Here is an 11,134-nt window from a genome sequence, read left to right as displayed (position 1 = left end):
ACGCGGTTATTACAGCTGACAATGATGATGATGATGATGATGATGATAATGATGATGATGACCTACCATTGAAGTCAGCATATTCACGCGTAACAGAGGGTGCCTATGTCCAGCCTACCGACATTTCATACATCACGATTACATTTCACGTAGAAAGTTTGAAAAACGGCTTGATCTTTCGTTCCAGAGACTGACCGATGCTGTCTGTGATATGTGATGGAGCGCACACAATGAGCAGTGAGCAGCCGGTGGTTGAGTGTTCTCAACCGCACATGCTCAAAGACAAAATAAACGAATTCCGTAGGAGGTTAATGCTCTCAAAAAGTACTATTCCGCACAACAGCAGATTAAAGCAGGTAAGATTGATCCTGTACCTTCATAGCTCGTTCCAACCACATACAGGGTGTCTCATAATAGAGTGAGTAAACGTAGCCAATCAAAGGAAGGATGACAAAATCTTTCATCATTAGTAGCCACATAAAGGTTTTGTGTGAGGGTGCTGGAATTTTTACTGTTTACGATGGATGTCAGTAGGCGCATTGAAATTGTGAGATTCTATTATTCCCTTGGTGAAGGCGCCACTGCTGCACTTCGTGGTTACAAAACCAAACACGGTCTCATCAAAGATCCTTTCACCGTGTCGATCATTACATACTTGATTGCGAAATTTGAGTCCACTGGATCTGTATTGGATTTTCCTGGCAAAGGGAGAAAGTCTCTGAGTGATGAAAGAGCGCACATTGTACAGAATGCCGCCGAGCAACTTCAGTCTCAGAGCACCATGGCATCTCCGTCAATAACTCAGGTGTCTCAGTTGACTGGCATTTTCCCACGCCAGCATGCATGGTATTATGAGACGCCACTTTCATCCCAACCCGTATCATTGAACTTTATTAAAAAAACATCACGGAAGAAGACAGGGAGCAACGTGTCACCTTCGCTAACTGGCTGCTGGACAATGAAGAAATCGTTCCCAACATTTTATGGAGCAGACACCCTGTAGTGTAAGGAGTCTGAAGTCAACGTCGCATCCACTTCGTCCTCTACGGCGTAGCTCACCAAATCACAAAGCTCACGAAAGTTCCAACTGTATAACGGAAGGTCGATGGATGTAGGCCTTACTGTAGCTCCACTCAACTAGAATGTTCTTCATTATGATTGAAGTTGATCGTGATAGAGTGGATTCTTTGCAAACCATTGTGCACATCGTCGAAGGTGCCGCACCTTTGTACAAAAGTGAGAAGAAATGTAGGAGAAATGTAGTACATTTTCATTGAGCTCAGATTATAATTTTTTAAATCAGCTGATCTAAAATCTGATTTTGACAATAAAACAAGTAGAAAGGTGAGTCTAATTAGAGCATACATGTGGCTTTTCATGGATCTACCAATATGGAGACGGCTAGAGAGGAACAGATCTAGCCCACCAAATAGTGGCTTCCTGACAGCGACGAGATGATCATGAAGACGAGAAGGATAATGAACACTGCTCATACAGAGAGCATCGAGAACTTGATGTACCGCTAAATGATCAGAAGTTAACCGTTCACTGTTTTTTATCTCTCAGCAACTGTCAGAATAATCACCCGAGCATAATACAGAGGATCTAATGTTTTGGGCTTGCCAGGAAGTTAAACATGCGATCTGCTGGCGAAACTTAGTCGTTCGCAGCTCACCAGGCCAGGATAAGCACAACTCAGCTGTCTCATTTTGAGATACCGTGGCTCTTTTCTGGACAAAAGCGAAGCTGGACAGAGAGACACTACATTCTGAGGGGAATTCTGTCTTCAGATGTGAGATTTGGTCCTGTTAGCTGTTGAATAAGTCAGGAAATCTATTTTCTTCGATAGGAATTTTTCCTCTGCGCAAGGACATTCGATACTGAAAGGTTGGAAAGCACTTTACAGCTGTAGATCATCACTAGTGCGACTTCCACCAACCTTCCGGTTGCTAGTTGACTTTCAAACCGTTCAAACACGTGATGAGGATCAGTTTTTAAGGCCATATTACAACACCGCTCAACCTTTACTCACGGAATTCATATCACCTGCTTACGAGCTCGCTGACTGAGTGAGTTGCGACTTCCCAGATAGAAAGTTCACCCGTCGTGCTGAGCGGCTCCAGTTTGTGTAGACTTGGAAAATGGTCGAAGCGGCTCGCCTGAATGACCATCACGGGGAGCCGAACAACTAGCAGCTATGACTTCGGACTTTTGTCGATTGTTTAAAGACGGGACGTGCAACAGCCCAGAACTGCTGGTCAGGTGATTATCTGTCTGATCTCCGTGCCCCCACTCTCTGAGTGTTAACCAAGAAAGCTCTAGAAGGATGAAGTTTTGCTGCACACTGTCACGTCCTTAAAGTTAACAACGGACAAAGTTCTAAGTCCATCGATTGGTAATTACCAAGTTCCCCTTCTTGTTTGATCACTAATCGAACAGAATTTCTCTCAACCGCTTGCCAATAGCCAGATGAATGTCTGAATCGGTCAGCAGCTAACGGGATGGAAGCCACATCTCAACTAAAATACACCGGCAGTATAGACTGGGTGTTGGATGGATCATAAATGAGGCTGAAGCTATTTACTCGGTACTGACACCCTAAAATTGTGTAACACGAAGGCCAAGGTCACAAATACAACCTGGTAACCGCGCGAGACACAGAGGAAAATTTCCGGGAAGCATGGTGCTCCACGACAGATTTGATCAATTGATTGATTGAACCAGACCCAATTTACGCACCACGATGTGCAAAGAGCCAATATATCTACCGGAATATTCGAGGAGACTCGAATATCAGATTAACAAACGAATAAACAAGAAACACCTTGGAGTCAGGCAACAAAGGTCACAAAACGGAACCCAGAGAGGTCAAGGTCGCAGCATTGACCAAAGTACGATAGTAGGGGAGACCAATCTCAAAGATCAACCAATCATCGATCAATCAGCATACAGGCTAACGGACCGACCAATAGAACCGCCCGATCAACCAACCAATCATGATCGAAGGTTAGCCGTGGCTAGCAGCATGTATACTAACACACAATGCACAGTCACAACCGAATGGTGCACTCCCCTACACTCCGTAACAACGCACAGATGAGTGAACCGCATGCCTGGCCTTGGAGGGGCTGTCATCCTACTCCAGTTATTCTGGTCTCGCTTGGGCACGAAAGTAAGCCTAAGTAAATACTATAAGGAATAAGTTGAGATTTTGTTGGAGGAAGGGGGTTGGGAGGAATAAAACGCCCTGTTATGTTTAGTGTTTCCTTCACAGGTAAAGCGAAACCTCTGTAGGTGTCTGATTTTCATTTTATCAGCTACACAAACTAGTCGACAGATGCAGTAGTATCTCGAGCAAATGATCGCGCATTCGATTCGGCCACTTAAGGATGAAAACGCCAGACTGGTTGAAGATTAAGTTGCTTGAAGTGGCTTCGAACTGAAACACTCTTATAAATAAACGAAAGTGAAAAATTATATTTTTGAGATAATTTTATGTCCAAATACGTGTGGGATAAAATATCCGTGAAACTGGGTAGATCAGTGATGACTTTATTACGTAGTTATGCGCTTTTCTGCGCAGTCGAATACAATTAGATCTTCCTTTGCCTTCGATTTATTACCTTTTCTGAGATATCCTTACCTCAGGGAATTTGATTGTCGATTAATTTCATCAGTGTCACCTGCAATTCTCAGTTTGACACTGAGGCGAGTGAACCGGGTAGGCGTGAAAACCACCCTGGAAATATCGGTTTGTTGGTTGGTTTCTTGATGGAAACTGCCTCGACGAAGAAAGTGAAATCAGAGTCGAACATGTTACTTTCAAGACGACCATGAACAAGATAATACAGAAAGGTATATTTTCGTAAATGAAACTACTCACAAGTTTGCTGAAAACTCTTCGACAGCCCACGACTGAATATCATGAATGAGAGATTCAGCTGAGTCGTGAAAACCAAATTGATTTGCTAATTAGCGTATTTCTTGAAAATAATCCGATTTGGGTTGAAGTAGAACATAAGGTTGACGGAAACTCGGGGGCTGCGCCTACTTGATGAGCCCCAAGAAGGGTGAAACCGGTTGTGGGCTGTAGTTTTCAGCAACATGGTGGGTAGTTTCCCCCTTATGAAAATATACTTCGATATCTCGAAAATCGTCCCAACTGAATCATGAGGTGGCCTGTGTGCAGCACATTCAGTTGTAGAATATCCATAAACGAGGATTCAGTTGAGTATCTCGTGAAAACCAAATTGATTTGCAAATTAGTGTATTTCTTGAAAGAAAGGTAGATTCTTCGTGAGCATTAGGCACATTAAGTTGAAAAACCGTTTACTTAACAAACGATCATCTCTGTCTTTCGAACCTGAAATTTATCGCAGTCTGAAAGTTGAGTAATCTGAAACAATTGCCATAAAACCGTATCTTTGACACAAGTTTTTGAGTGAAAACCGAAGTTTCCTCTCAGAATGTTAAATTTTCTATTCGCACTTTTCTGCCAGACTGAAACGAACTGCTAGATGTACTTTCTCCGAAACAGCACTAACTTTTTCAGCCAACCTAAAATACTCACTTTCTAAAAAAAGAACAGTAAGTATGTGCGATCGCAACAGAATATCTGACTTCATGGTCATCATCATCATCGTCATGGACAGCATGACATCAGTGTTCAACACCGATGTTTCACTGCCGTACAACCATGATTTATCTGAAAACCTTGTTGTCAAGAAAAGAATAAAGGTGGACGGGGAAGGGACTTAGTGCTAGCTTACCACAATCATTCCGAGGTGCCTACATCTTCAGGCACTCATTCAGGCAATCTGGATAGAAACTGACAGCAAGATCGCCACTGCCATCGATTGGCAGCCATATCTTGTAGTGTCTCCAACCAGGCACAGTGAGGATCACGCGGTCCCCATCCTGGAAGGTGAGTAGCACCCAAGCGTTTCGTGATCTCCTTCATACTCCTCTGCCAAGTCAAGGGTTTTCCACCTCTCTGTTTACGCCACTCTGAGTTGGGCATGGAAAACAGCACTCTCCTCGGGCAAACAATGTTCGGCATACGTAGTAAAACAGCATTCAGGACAGATCGTTGTTATTATGTGCCGGAATCAAACAAGGTTTTGCAGAATCCGATATTACTTACTATGCATATTAAGTAGATCGAATTAGTTCTCACTCAGTACCAAATGTTCGCACGACGGCCAATATCAGGAAGGTCAGATACCTGAGAGCAATTCTAGAACGCCCGGAACCTACTGAGACACCAGAACGCCACCACAATCTCAGAAGAAAAGCCGGATAGGATCCAGGCTAATCAAGCATCCAATCAGTTCAGTAACAGCGCGGATCGATGAAAGTATATTTCAAATAGCGCAAGCTCCCTTGTAAGTGTTGCACTCGCTTGTTCACAATAAACCTGTTGTGTTCCTTATCGGTGAGTCTTTTTCCGACACTAAGCATAGGAGTGGGAGCAGCACTCAGATATAACGGTCAGCAAACTTTTATCTCGTTAACACCTTTCAAATGAGTGAGTAGTGGGCTGTTGAAGATTTTTCGGCAAGCTTATGAGTAGTATGTCCCAACAAACAGCCTATAGTCTCGCCTTCAAAGTTCCTCAACATTTTGAAAGACTTCATCGGCTGCCAATATTGTTTAAGTAATAGTTGGCTTAAAAATAGTGATTTGGCAAACTACCAAGCACCATGGAGTTTGCAGACCACTCAGTATTGGAGGTAAACGCTTTAAATTTAAACGTGAACATCAGGCAATATTTATCTATCAGGGCGAAGCTCTAGCAGATTGCTCCTTCAGGAAATCGGCTTGTGAAAGCTCCAGGCTCGAGGTCTGGGTCTTCTCGAGTGCCATCAAAGTGAGGAACGGTGGTGACTTTTTGACAGTAGCCAGATTCCAGGTGAATTTTAATGCACCTTACAAATATCTGGGATGGAACACCTGAACTTTTCGGCGGCCCTTCATAAACTCAGTTATACTAGTCAATTTCAGAAAAAATATGTGTTGACAGAACTCGACGGAAGCAGACATTACATCCAGCTGATCAGGAACCTTTTTGGTTGATTGTGCAACAACTGGTCGCCAGAAAAAGTCTGCTGTTTTTAGAACATAATGTGTTAAGTCAAGTCACTGCATGTCAAATACGTTTCGTTTACCTGAAAATGTGTAATTTCAGCGTGCAAATATACAAAAAAAGATAAAATAATCATATACACGCTAAATGACACTAAAATATTCATCAGCAAACACTGCGGCATTCTTATGGAATTGAATTGAGAACTAATCAATTAAGAGTTAACAAAATTTCAATAAATAAACAGGATTGGAAGTGACGGGTTGGTGATACCTCAACGTCAAAAAATTCAGCGCTGTTGTGGAATGTAGGTAGCTCGGGTGCGTTGATTCGTTGTTGGTCTGTTCGCCGTGCTTGGCAGTTGGATTGCAAACGTTTCATCACCATTCGAGGTGACATCGTCAGTGCAGGGTTGAGTGGGTGAATTCCTCCTCTTCTACCTGCGGTTATATAGCTTCTAAGCAGTACCTGGTAGTTCTGGCTGGTTCGTTGAGTGCATTCAATTCGGCAGTTCTCTATGAGATTGAGACCACGTCAGATTCACAGGAGACCAATAAAAGTACACGACGACCGTTTCCAGAACTACCAGGTACTGTTTAGAAGCTATATAATCACAGGTAGAAGAACAGGGATTCACCCACTCAACCCTGGACTGACCATGTCACCTCGATTGGTGATGAAACGTTTTCAATCCAACTGCGAACAGACCAACAATCAAAAAGAATTCATCCGGTGAGGTTGGGGCAATCATTCAGATGCTTGACTGCCAGGAAGTCAGTTTAGTCAATCTTTGATATTCGACTGAACCCAGAGAAGTGTCCGAGGATCTTCGCAGTGACACACCAACCGCAAAGAGGATAGGAGAACAACGAATCCACTAGGGGTGAGGGGCTACAAGCAGTGTGAAATCTATGAATAAGTGTGATAAAAGCAGAAAACGCCTTCTAGCGGAAAAAGCTAAAGACAATCTGGATGCAAGGCAAACGGGGTTAGATGACGGATTCGCAACCGGATGTCTCGCTGTAGAAAACCTGGAGAGAAGGTTAAATACAGCAAAGGAGTGGTAAATGCTGAGTAGGTGACTGTAGGACTGACCGGGAACAAGAGAAGAAACTACGTAATGTCATTTTGGGACACCGGGTTCAACCACGGTTTAAATCTACCAGCCAACAACTTCACACAGTAGAGCTTTTGGCCTCAGGCTTATTTCAGACATGTGAGAGCAACCGTCTGTCATCACCACGATTGTAGGTTTGTTTGTGAAACAAATATGTTGTTCCTAATTTGCAAAAAGTTTACGGATATCATAACCAGCTACAACAGAGTCATACCCATCCAGTAACCGGCTCACCAATATTCAACACTCCGTACTTCGCTGTTTTCATCTCTAGAAAGAGCTTAACGAGAAGGTGGGCGATTTTTCCCGATCACTAAGACAGAATATCGCGTCAGCGAAAGGCTCCAGAAAGCACGAAATTAGTATTAGGCGCCAAACGAACCCAACAACTTCAGATGCGGACCAGTCAATCTGTGAGAAGCAACAAGTCGTTATCAGTCAGCTTGAGCAACATTTGCTTCGTAGGCAGACATGTGTAGACTCATTTTACAATCAATACTTTTGTTGGACAAGTTAACCTAACCATGAAGTGTTATGTGTGCCGGAAAGCATATATGTATACACATATGTATATATCTTGGAACCACTCAGATAGGTCTTCGTATCCTCAATATGTGTATACTTTACTAACGAACATTTCCGTATCATCCCCTCCCCAAAGTTGATCGATGTCTTCATCTACAGACGGTTTTTCTATTCCCCATGGCCAAAACTACTAGCCGAATGTGCGACTTTTTTCTCATTTGGGATGTCATCCACTTTTATATCAACGCGACTGTCAGAGTACGGTCCGAGGTATGTCTTTCAATGTCTGACTGGAAAACTTGTTTGTGCGAAAATAGACAGACAATCGTATGTAAAAAGACATTACATACGACACACGACATCGATCACTACCTGGTGAACAAACACACCGAATTGGTCGGAAGTGCGATAAATCTTTTGTTTTATCAGAAATGTGGTGACTATTACGGAATTGGTGGTTTCAAAGGAAGAATACTTGTGAATCGATATTTTCATCTCGAATTCCCCCGTTCACTCGAAATGTTGTCGGATATCCTGTCTCCATACAATATGTTCACGTTTTCCGACTGAACAAATTGCACAGTGAGCTAGTAAGTTTGGTCGTTTCGCTCACGGTATTGAAGGTATGAGATCCTGGTTATTGGTGCAGTTTGTATTTGTGGTGTTTTGGCAACAGATGGATTACGGGCAGTTATGTCCTGCAATACAGTGATTCAATATACTGAGACCTTCGGGGTCAGACACATTGACACTCTGGATAGGTCTTCGCAACTAGGATTCCTGGAACATGAACTTTTTGAGGGCAGAGAGAAGGAAAACGTGTTTTGGATGATAAAAGACCGACATATTCTGCCAGTCATCAAGACCATAACCGGGTGCAAAACATCAGTGTTCAATACACGTTTCGCTGTTAGAAAACCGTAATTTATTGGTTTGAAATGAATAATAAATAATAGAACCGGTCTACCACAATCATTCCAGACGGCAACGACATCGTTTAGCAGTCATATCTGGAAGTGATTGCAGTCAGGTACTGGAAGATAACCCTCACCTCATCCTGGAAATTGAGTCATACCAGAGTCATATCCAGATGTTTCGTAACCACCTTCCTACTGCTCTGTAAAATCAAAGGTTGGCCACACCAATCTGAATTGGACACGGAAATAGCACAGTCTCCGGGAAGCGATGATTCGTCATGCGCACTGCATGATCCAAGCAACGCATCTTTCGGTGTTGGACACAGTCCTCGATTATAGTCCCCTTGCCATCACCGAACACTCGTGTTCGAATTGCTTCGTTGCGGATTCACCGACACTAGCCAACACGAGGTATGGTTCTGAGGTAATGGTCACCACACCTGAAGAAGCCTTACTTTCAGCGAATATACACTCATTTGCCAACCAATTTGGTTTTTCGAGAGACTCACCTGGAACCCAGCTGAATCTCTCGTTTGTGATGTTTCCAGGCAACTAAATGTGATGCACCAGGCCACCCCAGGTTTAACTCGCTACGATATTCGAGATATCGCGATACATTTACATCTTTGTAATGTACTACTCATAAGGTTGCTGAAAATCCGTCGACAGCCCCCGATCGGTTTTGCCCTTTTTGGGGCTCGTCGGGGCCCTGAGAATATCACAAACGAGAGATTCAGCTGGGTTCCGGGTGAGTCTCTCGCAAAACCAAATTAGTTGGGAGGGCGAACCGGTCATGGGCTTTCGACGGATTTTCAGCAACCTTATAAGTCTCACTTTCGAGTCTCACTTTCGTTGCTCACAGAGGCCATATCTCAAAACCATACAATAAAACAGCCCGTGCTGTAGCCTCCCATACGCGTCCCTTGGGATTCAGCGATTTCCCACTTTGCTGGCTCACGTGAGCGCTGTGGGTTGACTGGATATGTGACTCAGTTGTTTTGCTTACCTGCCACGAAAGCGGACCAGTTGTCCGCGTGCACCCAATACACCCGTGTCCGTACTTACGTGTTCTTCTGAGTTACTGTGAATTACAACAGATCCTTAGATAGCTTTGAATTGAACTCGTGTATAACACTACTATAGGAATTGACACATCTTCCAAGATACGTTTCGCAGCTTCGAAGGCAAACCGTCACACCAAGGTAATGTCCCGTCACCTCGTGATGGAGTTCGGTCTCTTCGTCAGTCTCCAGTCTCTTCTTCTTCAGGTGTTCGATAATCGTTGTCTCAGAATCATAGCACGTGTGGGTCGGTGTCGGCGAATCCGTACCGAGGCAAATATAAAGCGGGTTCACGGGTGTCAACGCGTACTTCCAGTGAAAAATATATCCAGCACCAGAAGCTGCGCTAGTTGGGGCACGTGTTACGTATGCCGAACCGGTTGTCGAAAAGGGTACTGTTTTCCATGCCCAACTCAGAGTGGTGGAAGCAGAGAGGTGGCCAACCCTTGACCTAATAGACGGGCATAAAAGAAACGTCGTGCTGTCGGTGCTACTCGCCTTGCGCGTGATCCCCACTGTTCCTGGTTGGAGACACCACAAGATGTGGCTACCAACCGGTGTCAGTGGCGTTCTTGCTGTCACTTTCTATCCAGAATACCTGAATGAGCGCCTGAAGATGTAGGCACCTCGGAATGATTGTGGTAAGCTAGCACTAAGACCATTCCATGTTAAACTTTATCCTTTTCCTCAAAATAAGTACGGTAGCGAAGCATCGGTGTTGAACACCGATGTCATGATGTCAAGGACGATGCAGATGCGAGTTTGGTTAGTTCATAAACTTTCAGGCTACTTGCGTTGCACAAAATGCTCCAAGAAACTATGTGTTCCCCGGAATTTCTCGAATTTGATACCCTAATGTTTAAATTTTTTTATTGTATAGCAACATTCCTTCGAAGTTGAATTAAGATGGAGTTAAATTAACTTTACGCCAATAGTGCGTCCAAAAAAGCGAAATAGCATTGGGTGCACTCTGAAGGACTAAGAAACATTCACGTGACCAATTAGTACAGTGATCGTTATCACTGATAACTGAAGGACATTCCTTAGGAGTAACACACTAATCATAAGGTTGCTGATAATTCTTCCACAGCCCACAACCAGTTTTGCCCGTCTTGGGGCTTATCATGTAGGCGCAGTCCCCGAGCTTCCGTTAACCTTGTGTTTTCTTAAACCCAAACTGCACGAAATTGACGGAATACATTTATTCTTGGGGCATACAACACATGCCATTATTGATACCCTTTAAAGTAGCGGTCATGTGATCATGGAATTGGCTTCACAAATATCGATCAGCCGCCCGGCGAAAACGGAGCGCGTACGGTAGATAGGAGTACTCAGTTGCCATTCTGAAAGGAACCAGACATCACATTTGAAAACTCGTTTCTCTCGATTTCACAAAACTCGCTGCGATCCATGATACCTCAGAATG

At 43.7% G+C, this 11,134-nt stretch overlaps 1 protein-coding gene across 1 annotated transcript in view; it reads right to left on the bottom strand.

Annotated features, from left to right (window-relative positions):
* The window catches only part of T265_06934 (hypothetical protein), a gene marked incomplete at both ends in the record, with an annotated part of 14,372 nt that extends 4,005 nt beyond the window's left edge, over nucleotides 1-10,367 (bottom strand). Inside the window, 9 exon segments of the mRNA XM_009172337.1 lie at nucleotides 513-698; nucleotides 3,644-3,782; nucleotides 4,138-4,273; nucleotides 4,545-4,705; nucleotides 4,834-5,036; nucleotides 6,312-6,562; nucleotides 8,999-9,196; nucleotides 9,835-10,286; nucleotides 10,304-10,367. Coding sequence (XP_009170601.1) covers nucleotides 513-698; nucleotides 3,644-3,782; nucleotides 4,138-4,273; nucleotides 4,545-4,705; nucleotides 4,834-5,036; nucleotides 6,312-6,562; nucleotides 8,999-9,196; nucleotides 9,835-10,286; nucleotides 10,304-10,367 — 1,790 coding nt within the window.
* Between the last annotated feature and the right edge of the window lie 767 nt (nucleotides 10,368-11,134).

Source organism: Opisthorchis viverrini (assembly GCF_000715545.1).
Source record: "Opisthorchis viverrini unplaced genomic scaffold opera_v5_152, whole genome shotgun sequence".
Lineage (NCBI taxonomy): Eukaryota > Metazoa > Platyhelminthes > Trematoda > Opisthorchiida > Opisthorchiidae > Opisthorchis > Opisthorchis viverrini.
The sequence above is the reverse complement of the archived record's forward strand: the minus strand, read 5'-3'. Positions and strand labels throughout refer to the sequence as shown.